This window comes from Suricata suricatta, chromosome 17, assembly GCF_006229205.1.
Source record: "Suricata suricatta isolate VVHF042 chromosome 17, meerkat_22Aug2017_6uvM2_HiC, whole genome shotgun sequence".
NCBI lineage: Eukaryota > Metazoa > Chordata > Mammalia > Carnivora > Herpestidae > Suricata > Suricata suricatta.
Window position 1 is genome coordinate 37,723,427 of NC_043716.1, and position 14,187 is coordinate 37,737,613.

General features: G+C 40.0%; 1 protein-coding gene across 1 annotated transcript in view; it reads right to left on the bottom strand.

Moving 5' to 3' along the window:
* The window catches only part of KRT10 (keratin 10), a 4,480-nt gene extending 1,016 nt beyond the window's left edge, over window positions 1–3,464 (bottom strand). The window contains exons 1-7 of the mRNA XM_029928328.1: window positions 2,864–3,464; window positions 1,947–2,029; window positions 1,410–1,566; window positions 1,159–1,320; window positions 933–1,058; window positions 401–618; window positions 2–43 (exon numbers count right to left, since the gene is read on the bottom strand). Of these exons, the coding sequence (XP_029784188.1) occupies window positions 2–43; window positions 401–618; window positions 933–1,058; window positions 1,159–1,320; window positions 1,410–1,566; window positions 1,947–2,029; window positions 2,864–3,460 (1,385 nt within the window). The 5' untranslated portion in view covers window positions 3,461–3,464. The remainder of the gene's footprint in view (window position 1; window positions 44–400; window positions 619–932; window positions 1,059–1,158; window positions 1,321–1,409; window positions 1,567–1,946; window positions 2,030–2,863) is intronic.
* Between the last annotated feature and the right edge of the window lie 10,723 nt (window positions 3,465–14,187).

Below are 14,187 nucleotides of genomic sequence, written 5' to 3' on the forward strand. Positions count from 1 at the left end.
GCCGCGCCCGCCGCCGTAGCCGCCGCCGCCGCCGCCGCCGGAACTGTCGGGAGTGAGGGTCACATTTGGTTAACTCTAACTTTGAAAAATGGTGCGTCGCCTTCGAGGTTATCGTTACTTTAAAAATAAGCAAAACGTGTTTCCAGAGAGAAAAAAACACCTGCCGAGTATGGATTCTCAGACCCACCCACTACTTAAACAGTTTTATATGCACACAACCTTCTGAATCAAATCCATGGGAAACTCAGGCTGTGGCTGCATACGCCTTTCTCTGTACTCTGCTTTCTCCCTTCTCCTCCCTTCCTCCCATCCTCCGGCACTTTGGATTTTGGAAAAGCCCGGCGATTTAGAACACGGAATAAGACCAATTGGGACAATTCTTAAGATATTTTAAATTTACCTTCCTTCTCCTTCTAGCAGGCTGCGGTAGGTTTGAATTTCATTCTCCAGGCGGATCTTAATATCCAGGAGCTGCTGGTACTCCGCATTCTGGCACTCGGTTTCAGCTCGAATCTGTTGCAGTTGTTCCTCCAGAGAGGTGATCTGGGCCTGAATCTGGGAGAGCTGCATACAGTAGCGACCTTCTGTTTCTGCCAAGGAGGCTTCCAGGGATTGTTTCTGAAAAGAGGAGAGAATATAGGGTGGCTTAGCGACCTCATTGTTTAATTGAGTGCAGTGAAGATTATTTCCTAATCGAGTAAGACATCAAATAGAAGAATAAAGGAAATGAATTTGTGTTTTAAATTTAATGGCCACATTTTAACATCAGAACCTTTAGAGCAGGGCCACTAAGACTTTTCTCCCATTAACAAAGAGCTCCAATTTTATTTCTACTTTATTACTCCCTCTTTGGTTCTTGTGCTGCATGTTCTTAGGTGAGCTGAAACTTTGTGGTTAAAGCTGAAGTTATTTCAAGAGAGTTATTAACATACCAGGGCTAGTTGGGACTGTAGTTCGATTTCCAGACCTTGAACGGTGCGTCTCAATTCAGTAATCTCAGATTTGTGGCTGGACATTTGTTCAATGTTACTATTGATTTCTGTAGTGAGTTCTTTGCTCTAGAGTATTAACAGGGAAAGAGATGAGAAAAATCTGAAATGATAACCAAACGTCCATTGGCCCCCTCCCCACCCCCACTATGAAGGAAGATGAATTAACCTTTTCATTGAACCAGGCTTCAGCGTCTTTGCGGTTTTGTTCAGCAAGTTGTTCATATTGGTTTCTCATGTTATTCAGAAGTTCAGTCAGATCGACACCGGGGGCAGCATTCATTTCTACATTGACGTCACCAGTGGACACATTTTGAAGGTCTTTCATTTCCTGTTAGAGGAACAGAAAAATTTAATGATTGTATCACGACCACGTGAACCCCTTTCTTTGGCTGGGGGACGCCTAACTTTTTGCATCACCTCTTCATGATTCTTCTTCAGGTAGGCCAGCTCTTCAGTCAGGCTCTCGATCTGCATCTCCAGGTCGGCCTTGGTCAGGGTCAGCTCGTCCAGCACCCTGCGCAGGCCGTTGATGTCGGCCTCCACGCTCTGGCGCAGGGCTACCTCGTTCTCATACCTGAAACAAGCATGGTACAAATGCCGGATAAAACTTACATATGGGAGATGTTCCTGGGCTCGAGACTGTTTTAGAAGCAGATACAGAGTTGGCTTCATATCATGGCAACATTTATTGCATACCAATTCATACAGGGATAGAGGGATATTAGTGGGTGAATGCAAAGAAGCTTAGCAGTTCACTGTAAAATGCATTTTCTTCTTTTAATATTGCCAAGAAGGTAATATTGAAATTGAAAAAATTTCAGACACCTCCAAAACTGTTTAATTTTAAATGAATTCAAGAGAATGCCAGTGCTATTGTGGGCATCCAAAAAGTCATTGTTAAAAACAACTCCCGTGTTTGTTGTGACAGTGTTGTGCCGCGTTCACTTAGCTTACTTCAGTCTGAAGTCATCAGCTGCCAGCCTGGCATTGTCGATCTGAAGCAGGGTATTGGCATTATCAGTTGTTAGATTGAGGATCTGGAGGGAGAGGCAAAGAAAACAGATACAGATATGCCACAATAAAACCGGGTGGTATAGACAGATGAGCTGCATTCTTATGCTGTTCTCTTACAAAATCTTGGGGGATTTTTAAAAATCTTAAATATAAAATATTGCAGGGTTCCTCATATACTTAAATTTGAATCATTTGTTTTCTTAAAGTTTCTATACATTTCTACTTCTGTGTCATCTTTTTCTGAAAACTAACTGCAATTATATAGCAGTGTTCTTGCATGTCCCCCTCCCCCCCTTAATACTGTGTGATTTCCATGTATTTCATGTTGACTGACTCGTACCTTTTGGTTTAACTTGTTTTAAATATATATTCTAAATGAATACACTCTGGGCTGACACACAGTAGGTACAATTCACAAATTCTGTAGAGGCAAACAGTATCCCATTTTCATGCTGGAAAATTCATGTTACTTGCAGTGGTGGTAATGAAAATCTTTTTTTATGAATCTGAATACTATTTTGTTCTGATTCATTTAATAATTCTTTCAGTTCCTATATTTGTAAATGACCTAGTATTTTAACTATGAACTCGTATGCTCATTAAAACAAAAAAATTCTCAGGAATCCGTCATCTGATAAGGTATACAACACACGTTGAAGATTTTAATGACCATATCCTCACAAATATTTGGGTAAATATTTGTGGAAGCGAGATTTTTGAGTAAATATTTTTGGAAGCGAGAAAGTAACATAGGCAAACACAGTGAATGGCTACATCGTGGTTAATGTAAGATTCACATATCTGAATTACATGGATAAAAAAATAGACTTCAAGTTGGATTATAAGATGCGCCTTACCTGATTTTTAAGATCCTCGATGGTTTGGTAGTATTTGCTGTAGTCACGAGGCTCTCTCTGGCCTGAGCCGCCATGCTTTTCATACCACTCCTTGATTTTGCCTTCGAGCTCGTAGTTTGACTCTTCCAGAGCCCGCACTTTGTCCAAGTAGGAAGCCAGGCGGTCATTCAGATTCTGCATGGTTACTTTTTCATTTCCGGAGAGAAGGCCACCATCTCCTCCAAATCCGCCCCCAAAGCCTCCAAAGCTGCCTCCACTGAAGCCGCCCCCACCAAAACCGCCCCCACTGAAGCTGCCCCCTCCATAGCCTCCACCGAAGCTGCCCCCTCCGTACCCCCCACAGAAGCTGCCCCCTCCATAGCCCCCACCAAAGCCGCCTCCTAATCCGCCTCCATAGCCACCTGATGAGCCCCCAAAGCAGCCTCCACTAGAGCTCCCACGACTAAAAGAGCCACCACTGAACCCCCCTGAGCTAAACCCTCCGCCAGTGGAGCATTTGCTGCTTGAAATTCTGAAGGATGACCCTCCTCCTCCTCCTCCCCCTCCCCCACTGCGGGAGGAAGAGTACTGCTTGCTTGAGCTGTATCGAACAGACATGGCGATGCTGTTTAGCTCAGGGAGTGCTGGCTACCAAGGACAGTGACAAGCTTTTATACACAGAGAGGGTGTGTCCCACGTGTGTAGTGTGCTTACTTGCATGGTTTTCTTTTTGCCAATTTAGCATCTTTACTTATGATTGCATAAATTATCTTCAGTAATAACCAATTCCAATATGTACGGTTTTGAATTTGCCCTAAGAACAAACAGGAGTTTTGCTGTGTTGAAATTGAAAATGGGTGTAGTTCAGATGCGCTTATGTTTCATTATGTTTTTTTACCTTTTGGAGAATATTGAGCAACTTAAATCCAGTTTTTTCTCAGTACTGATTTAGGTTGCACAGAATGTTTGCAAAGTTGGAAAAAGAACTTCAGCTACACAATTATTGTTGAAGTAAGATTTTTCAAATTCATGTTTTAAACAGTTTCAATTAACTGGAAAAACAACTAACATAAAGTCTGCCAGAGTCATGCTGTAATGGAGATCTTGTAGAAAACTGTAAGCAAACCACAAAGAAAAGAAAAAAAAATATGCTAAACAGTTTAGTGTTCAAAAGTTGCCACATATAAAAAATTAAAAATTAAAGCCATAAAAAAACCAAATTAGGAAGTGTGAGTGTGTGAATGTGTGTGTGTGTGTGTGTGTGTGTGTGTGTGTGTGTGTTTATAGGGAATCTTTTAATTTATTTGGAGAATGAAAGTATAGTGGTACTTTGCTTAGGGAGTTACTTAGAAGTAAGTAATGACTTAGGAATCTGCTAATTTAATGGTGTTGCTCTTTTTAACCTTATATATATTTTTAAGTTTATTTTGAGAGAGAGAGAAAGAGAGCTCATGTGCATGCATGAACAGGGAGGGGTAGAGAGAGAGAGAGGGAGAGAGAAAATCCCAAGCAAGCTCCATGCTATCACATGGAGCCCAATACAGGGCTCAGTACTACAAACCGCAAGATCACGACCTGAGCTGAAACCATGAGTTGGACTTAGCCACCCAGGCCCCCCTTCTTTTTAACCTTAAAAAAAATCATGAAGTGATTCTGGATTTTATTGACTTTTAAATTCATCATAGTGAAGGCAGATTTGAAGACCATAATGGAGAAATTCTTAGCACAATATATGAAAATCTAACCTCCAGTACTTTCTTTACTCTAAATTTGATTGATTGCCAAAGGGAGAGTTTAGTTATGTTGTAATTGTGATTTAAATTTTGCTTATAGAAATATAAATTCAGATTAGAGAATGATACTTGCTCCAAAAATTATGATCTGGACTGTGAACATATGTTTCCAAGCTAGATTCTGTTTCTCAAAAATAATTTTTTTTCCTTGGATACACTGTGTGTAGAATTTGGTGTAACAGTTTGTCTAGTAAAGTGTTTAATTGGGACTTTAATACAGGATATAAAATTATTTTTCATCTACCCATAGGCCATGACAATGCTGTTGTTCAAAAATATATACATGTGTATTACACACACACACACACACATTTTATAAATATACAGTGCCATTTGTGATCCTGTGATTTTATAGTCTGTGAAACAAGCTGCTGAAATAGGGACGGTGGTATCTCCAGCGTATGGAAGAGGAAGTTGAAGCTGAGAGAGGTTATGATTTCACTTACTGAAATGAAATAGGTGGTTGAACTGAGATTAGAAACTTGGTGTTTTGACCCCTGACTTTTGGCTCTTCCCTATGCTACCAGTGTGTCTACGGCCTCTCTACTGTGGTTGGTCTGATAGAATAGAATGCCTCTGTTTCTCACCATAAACTTCTCCATGTGGGAGAAAACAAAACAAAACAAAACAAAACAAAACAAAACATCCTTGGAAGCGTGAAAATGTTGAGATGGTAGAGTATTTGGCACATGCTCTTCTATTACTAATTGCTTTTTCCTATTAGATGTTCAGCTGCACAGCCTATTGAAAACTGTCGAAATAGTTTCTTCAGGGAAGGGGAATGTGGCTGGGAACGTTAGTGTAGAGCTGATTGTCGGAGGCCATGGTTACTACCCAGCACATTGCGGCTGCTCCAACTTGTTAGCACATGCAAGTGGGGCAGTAGTTAAAAGAAATAATGAAACCCAACCATGGGAATTGATCCTTGGTGAAGATAGCAGGCGGTAGAGGAAGGCTGTAAAAATCAGGATAGAGAAACTAAAAAACCATTCCAGTAAGTTCAGAGCGGATATTGAAGTCTTGATATTAATGGAAGTAATTTGGAAAGAGACCATTTTAATTAAAGAGAGATTCTAATAGATTTTACCTGCAATTATCATGAATTTTGATCTTGATCTTACCAGTTTTGCTTCAGTATTGGCTTTTACTTTTTTTTTTTTAACCCTGGTGGGGAAATTGTAACTATTCTCAGTTATTTAATAAGTGCAAGTGGTACGAAGAAATCTGTTACACTCATATTAAAGAGTATGTGAAAGGAAACCTTTGCATCAAAGTACATGGAGACAAATACATGTATAGAGACTCTTCTAATACCAACTATAACCTTTAATTTAAACCACCTTTAACTAAATCTATTATCAAAGACTACTTATTAACCTGTATATTATAGAAATTGATTTGTTTTTATTTGCACCATCATTTGTTGAGATCTGCCTTTGGCATGAGTGACGTTACAGAGGTGCCATGTAACAATTCTATAGCTAAATTGGATGAAAATTTATGACTGTCATTTCTAGCCTTGACACCATTTACACTCGATTGCCATAATCCACTGTAACTGTAACTTCATTGTTTTTTGATTTTTATTGTGTCTCTGTAGGGCACATTGATAGGTATTTAGAAGATGGACGAGTGAGAATCAGCTCTTGCCCTTAAGGATTTTACTAATCCTTATAGTCTACTTGAGGAGACAAACATTATCAACCTAAGCACCATGTGAATGGTAAATGAAATGAGAAGGAGGTGGGTTGGGGAAAAGGAGTTACCATTTCCTAAACATCTACTATGTTCTAGATGGTTTACTTTCCTGTAATCCTCCCCAAATTCTCTCTGATTGGTATTATTTACCTTATTTTATAACCGGAAAAAAAAATGAAGCTTTAGAGAGCATTAGGAATTGTCCAGAGTAGCATAGGTAGTTTATGCTAGAGCCTGGCTTTGAGTCCGCTTCAAAAATGATCCTGTTTTCATGACAGGATCTATCATGAAACATGGTCAACTGTAAGACTGATGAGCAAGGATTCTTGCTGGAATAGGGTCATCTGACGAAGTTTTATGTGCCAGTGGAATTTAAGCTGAGTCTTGCAAAGGGTGGGTAGGATTATTCCATGCAGGCGGCAGCGGAGAGAGGACTCTTCTGGGAAGTGGGGACTATGAAAATGCCAAACAGGTGGAGGCTCTTAAAGGACCAGTTTGGCTAGATCGGCTCATCTATATTTATTAATTTCTCTTACCAGAGTTTATTGGGCACCAGCAATATTCCCTGGGGATACATAGGTGACTAAGACAATTCCTGCCCCTTGAGGAATTTGCATTCTGCTTGGAGAGGCAAGCAAACATACCTACAAGTCGGAGATTATAATATAGGGTACTCTGGGCTGCACTTGAGGCACGGCCAGCGTGTTGAAGTTGTGCAGGGAGGGGTTCTAACAATCGTGTGTGTGTGTGTGTGTGTGTGTGTGTGTGTGTGTGTGTGTGTGTGTGTATGATGTGCATGAGACCACAATGAAACAAGAATGAAGTTTTGAGAAGTTTGTTTTAAGATGGGAATTTGAAGTAATACCAGGATATTCATGTAAAAATGTCCTTCAGCAGTTAGAATCATAGGACTACAATTCAAGAGAGAGATTAGAGCCACAGACTTCAGGACGGGTAAGATCCTTAAGGGAAGGAATGGAGAAAGAAATGATTGGAAGGTCTAAGCCTGAACTTTGAGGGATGGCCACTTTAGGGGCTAGAAAGAAGAGCTAGAGAAAAATACTGAGAAGGAGGACACATATGACAGGGGAAAGAGGAAGAAGGAACGTGGAAGCCAAGGGAGGAGAGAACTCAGATAAGTACGCTGCTCTCTAGAGGGAGAGCAAGGAGAAAGGAGGTTGAAGAGAAACTTGATTTGGCAGTCAGGAACCACTGGGATCCTTCCACAGGAGAGGTTTAATGGAGTAAATCTACACTAAATCTATACTTATTTTTCTTAAAGTAAAATTGTCTTTTGATGTTTCTATTTGAAAATTCTATTTGCAAGTTTCTTTCTCTGATTAATTGAGATATAATGAGTAATTTAAGTAGTTACAGAAAGATGACTCTGGTAATGCAGATTATGTCTCAAGATGGCAGGATTGATGACCTAATGCATAGAATTTTTTTGTTGTTTATCCCAGAAGGTTTGAAAGTTAGACATATTTGGCTTGAATGGTCTGTGACTGTTTACAAATTGCTGAATGTGCCTTTATGATTATCACCCATAGAGTCAAAGCCAAATGGAAGGTTGTACAGATGTCTGGTAGATTTGGTAGCCTCCTCCCAGATGACTGGGTATTTAGGTAAGATATTCATAAGGCCCATGGCAAAACATCTAAAATTCAGGGCTCTAAAATCTGCACACACTCTTATATCACACAATTTTTCTGAAACATCTGGGATTGCACTATGATAAAAGCCACAAAAATGTGGAAACTGCATGAAGGCTTTTCAGTTAAGACAGCAGGATGGTTAAGTGAGTGGGCTGTGGAGCCAGACCGCTAGGGTTGCAGCCCACACCCCCCGCTCGCTGTGCAGCTTTGTCTTGTTTCTCATTTCTTAAATTAAAAAAAATGTTAGTTTTGAAGGAGAGACAGAGTGTAAGCGGGGGAGGGACAGAGAGAGAGGGAAACACAGAATCCGAAGCAGGCTCCAGACTCTGAGCTGTCAGCACAGAGCCCAACACGGGGCTCAAACTCACAAACAGAGATCATGACCTGAGCTGAAGTCAGATGCTTAACTGACTGAGCCGCCCAGACGCCCCACAGTTTCCTCATTTCTCAAGAAGGAATGATAATTTTGCTTACTCTGTAGTGTTGCATTGGTAGTTGAAGGAGTTATTAAAGGTAATGCATTTAGAACAGTGCCTGATATACACAGAATACCTGCTTACGGCATGTTGACTGGTGTTACTATTCCTGTGATCAGTTTCTCAGAGCCTAAGCCACTGTCTAACCCACAGTAGGGCCAGAAAAATGTGAGTGAATGAAAGGATAAGGTTAGAGGGTGGGAAATGGCAGGAGAGGAGGGTGGGCAAAGGGAAGTGTGCCCTACTGATAACTTTGTGATAAACTTTGCCATCTGGTTTTCTCTAAATGACGTGTGATTTTGTTTTTCTTTTTTTAAGTTTATTTATTTATTTTGAGAGAGAGAGTGTGTGTGGGCATGTCAAGTGGTGGTGGGGTAGGGAAAGAGGCAGAGAGAATCTCAAGCAGGCTTCACCCTGCCAGGGGGGAGCCCGATGAGGGGCCCAAACTCACAGACCCAGATGCCTAACGGACTGAGCCACCCTGGTGCCCCTGTGCTTTCGTTTTTAACTTCATTCTTTATCTCCTACATCCACCAACTCCCCAATTTTGTCACTATTTTTTTTTTTTAATTGTAGCTGATGTTTTTGTTTCTTTGTCTGGTCCCACTGCAAGTGCCCTAATCCAGGCTTTCAGCACTTCGGTCACCAGTGTTACATCACCAGCTTCTGAAGATGTTTTCTTGGCCCAGTGCTGTGTCACTTTAAGATCTTTCCTGTTCACTGCTGCAGGATTAATGTTCTTGACACGGTATTTTTATGACTTCATCAGTGTGCTCACGCACCTATGAATGGATTTCTCTTGTGGATGGATGAAGTCTTCTCCACAGCTTTGCCCCACTCTGTGGGTCCAAAGCCATGCTCCCTGTGGTGAATATGGATGGTGGAGTGGAAGGAGAGCTGTCTTCTCCTCATGAAGTGATTATGCGGCCTTGGGCAAGACACTCAACCTCTCTGTGTCTCATTTTACTACCCTATAAAATACGGGTAATAATGCAGGTTTCCCCTGCTGTTTGAAAGTAGAGTGTTCCTGTAAAGCAAAGAAGCAGTTATCATTAATTTATATGGCAATGTTTTTGAGCATCCCCAAGTCCTCCAGATAACCTCTTTTAGGCTTCTCTGATTCCCTGGGCCACATCTTGCTAACGGACGCTTAGAATACATTGACATAAAGCCCACATGCTCACAGACACAGCTGAAAGCTATGGCCTCTGGATGCTGAGATGCTGGATGCAGTTCTCAGGGGAGGTGCCTGGTAGGGCCATTCTTGCTACCTCTGTAACGGCTCACTGCAAGAAGACTCCGTGCTCTTTTCGCTTTTTGCCTTGTTTTTGTCAAAGTGAAAATCCTCTTCAGGTTTTTTCCCAAAACAGGTACTAATGTAAGTCTTTTGTAAAAACAAAATGGCATCAAGGCGAGCTTTCAAAAAGCGAGGAATGCGTGTTCTCATAAATATTAAAATATGTATAATAACGATCCAATAAAAATATGTTAGTATTTCCATTAAAAATTCTTTAATAACCAGCAAGTTTTTCTTTTTAATCCTGGCCAGGACACTATGCTTTATCCCTGAATTTAAGGCCTTTGTTTGTTGCTCTTGGTTTGAAATGTCCTTCCACCTTCCTGCTTACTCAAATCTTGCTACCTCAACTCAAAGCTCTGGCTTAAATGCTCTCTCCTTCATGATGTTTCTCACCATGAATGTAGTCATGTCTGTCTGTCTCTTTCAGTTCCTTGTGTGTAACTAGTGTTTTATAATACGCTGTGCTATCATTATTCCCAGCGAGACGAGCCATTTAAGTCCCAGTCTGTACCTGATGGGTACTTGTTCTCTTCATGTTTTCATGTCACCTCAGTGCCTTTTTCTACTTTATTTTCTTTGCCTTTATTTTGTTCTCTAAACTCTTCTTCCATGTTTTGACTGGTGCAAGTTCAAAATTTAAATAAAGGCCAGCCAAAGACAACAAATTATGCTTTAAAATTCATAATACTTTTAGATGTGAGAATGTTGCATAAGAATGATAAGAAATCTAATCTGCATAGGAATTTTAAGGTACCTTAAAATATTTAAAGATATATACCTTGGAACTTTATATATATTAAAGACAATTGGACCTTACTTTTTCCTCTTCATTAAACGTCCCCTTTTTGGTCTTGGATCTGTTGAAATGATCTTAATAATGGCAAACTGCTAAAATATATCTGTACTTTTAACATTTCAATTTATTTACCAGGATAGTTTGCTATTTTAGTTAGTTTTCTGGTTAGATACCACATGAGTTTGGTGTACTTTAAGAATTAAATGGTATGTGACTTATTTTTATGTCTCATTAGCATGTCATAAATTTCTTTCTTTTGATTGAGTTGACTTTGTTCTATGAAAACAGTTGGTTACTATGAATTACCTGCATTAGGAGGAGAATTTACTGATGTAGAATAGAAAACAGAAGCATAATATCCTTTTTAGTTTTCATAAAAAGTAATAAAAGTGAAAGTACCAACCAACCAGCCAACCTCTGCAGACTCCAATTTTAAGATATTAAAACTGAACATTGTCAAAAATACAGTGACTGTTTTTTGCCCTCATTTCTAAATCCAAGAAAATTCCTTAGGTCCAGTTGTGATTGTTTATCAAAACTGACCACGTCAAAGAATAGAGAAAAATTTGAATTCCACATGGCACATAGAGAAGTTAAAGAATAATAGAAGCGGTAATCTCCGACTCTAGGAATTTTAAATGAATATATGTAATGTGCTTAAATTTAAAAAAATCTTATGAGTTAATTTCTTAATTTTATTGCTTAGAAAAATTTAAAATACTTTAAAGATCAGCTTGTCCATTTTATAACAAGTTGACAATAGCTCTTTGACCAAATCACCTGTGTGTGTGTGTGTGTGTGTGTGTGTGTATGTGTGTGTCTGTCTGTCTGTGGCCTCCCTCTACAAAGTTGATGAGATATAGTGCCCAAAGAGCATTTCATTTCTTGGATTAAATTTATTAAATAAATATGTAAGATTAAGATGTGTAATCTTTGCAAAGTCAGCCCTCAGATAATTAGAGCTTATTGAGACTTATTCTATGTTCAGGACCCGTGCCAAGCACTTGACCTGAATTTTTGTCTCATTAAATTCCGACAGCAATTTTACAAGGTAGCTTTTATCTTAACTGAAAAATTAAGTAGCTTGCTCACAATTGTTCAATAGAAGGACCCAGCTGGGATTTGAGTACAGATCTACTTTTAGAACTTTTGCTTTAACACAGTGAGTAACCCAAAAACTCTCTGGAAGTGATCCAGAATTGTATTTTGCAGTCATGTGACTTAGAAATTTAGCAAGAACATAAGGTGTTCTGTTTTCTTTCTCAGATTGGATAAGCCTTTTAAAAAATCATTTCATTTGCCATTTAAAAAAAAGACTAATTTGAAAAGAAAAAGAATGAATGGGACACGAATTCTGCTCTTGGAGGGGTCAGACTTGTAGGTCTTAGCCATACCCAGGCTGACCGTGCCCTGACTTTCTGAGGGTCTTTCCTGCTTGGGTTTCTGGAGGTCCCTAACTCTTGGGCATGATTGTCCTCAGCTCCAGACCTGTCATTAAAATAACAAATCGGAGCAATTAGCCACCATGCATAATTACCTTGCTAATCCTTTTATTATTCTGGCTTTTCTGGACAGAGCTAACACCTTTATGGAGATTAACTGCTCTTTGTTAGGTCTGAACAAACCTAAGTCTTGAACAAATGGCATATTATCTGAACTAATTTGATAGTAAAAGTGTGACTTAGAAGGGTTCTGTTGCTTTGGGATTTTCCAACTTTCATAACCCAAAAGCTACCAGATTCTTTGGTGTCTCACTAATATTTTCTGTATTTGGTTAAAATGTGGAGTGAAGGTTAGAATTTTCTAGTCCTAAAGCTTAGATATAAATGAATATTTATAGAACCTTAAGGTGCTGTGTTTTCTTTTCCTTACTTTTTTTTTTTTGACATTTGGACATTTGGAATATAAATGCTACAATCCAAATATGATCTGGGGCTTCTGGGTGGCTCAGTGGGTTAGGGAACTGACTCTTAATCTCTTAATTTCTCACAGGGTTGTGAGAACAAACCCCCACCTTGGGCTCCTGCTGAGAGCACTTAGCCTGCTCCAGATCGCTCCCTCTCTTTCTGTCCTCCTACCCACCCCCCCACCCCCAGCTTGCATGCACCCACTCTCATCCAAATAAATAAATAAATAAAGAAAATCTAGTACAATTGCTTTAAAAAAACAACAACAACCACAAACTATCCAGTGACACAGATTCCATAACCCTATGGGGATAACTGTCCTAACAGTCACACTGATAGCCATCAAATTGCTCTAAGCATAAGAATATTACGAATAGCAAGAACTTTCATCATTAACATTTATTTAACATTTACTCTGCGCTGGACACTGTTAAGGGCTTTATGTACATTTTCTCATGGAACATCCCACTGTGGGAGATACTATTTTTAAACCCTTTTTTAAAAAAACGGAGGAGGAAACTGACAGTACTTGCGTGTTGGGCAGAGGGTGGTACGGTGAGTCCACTGGTGGCTGAGCTGACAGTGAAACCAGCTCTGTCTTCTCTAGATCCCACACTTTTAACACCACCGTTCACTGTCAGGTGTGCTTTGTGGTTTCAGATACTGTCCCAGAGATGTAAATTATAGTGGTGAGGAGGGAACCTTTTTGTTATAGCTAGCCTGTTTCAGGATCACCTTACATCTCCTACTAATAAATGAGCTAAATGGAAGTTTAAAAGTAAGCAGATTTGAAGAATATTCCTTTTTGTTTAGATGATTCAAACTGTTCTATTCACAGATGTTCTGTGGTATGGATTTGTTTTGAGGGTAATGGATTTGAGTGGGTAGGAGTGGGTCAGTCGCAATGGTAAATTGTTTTATGGCAAGTGCTATTTGGCCTGATATTTTAGGTTTGAGTACATACACATGATCTTATTTAAAACTTAAAAAAATGTTTATTTGTTTTGAGAGACAGAGGGAGACAGAGGGAGAGAGAGAGTAAGCAGGGGAGGGGCAGAGAGAGAGGAAGAGAGAGATCCCAAGCAGGCTCCTCTGTGCTGCCAGTGTGGAGCCTGATATGGGGCTCAGACCCACAAACCATGAGATCATGACCTGAGCTTAAATCAAGAGTCGGATGCTCAACCTACTGAGCCACCCAGGCCGCCCCATACACACTACCAATTTAAGAATGGAGTGTTTTGGGACGCCTGTGTGGCTCAGTCGGTTAAGCGTCCGACGTCAGCTCAGTTCATGATCTCACGGTTCATGGGTTCGAGCCCCGCATTAGGCTCTGTGCTGACAGCTCAGAGCCGGGAGCCTGTCTTCGGATTCTGTGTCTCCCTCCCTCTCTGACCCTCCTCTGTTCACGCTGTCTCTGTCTCTTTCTCAAAAAATAAATAAAAACATTAAAAAAAAAGAACTGAATGTTTAATAGAGGGCTAGGGTTTTAGTGGATTAATTTATCACTTTCCCAGTTTTGCCATTCAGTTTAAAGTACTTTTCGAGTCTCATTCGGTGGTGGAATCTCAGCCCAGAATTTGTTTCTAGTCAACATCCTGGCTCTCAACTTGAGTCCTGATTTGTTGAACCTAAAACTCTGGATTGCTCATCATTTCTTGGATTTGTGAAAGTTGACCATAGTAGTGGTTTCAACCATAGTAGTTGACTTTCAATTTCTGTC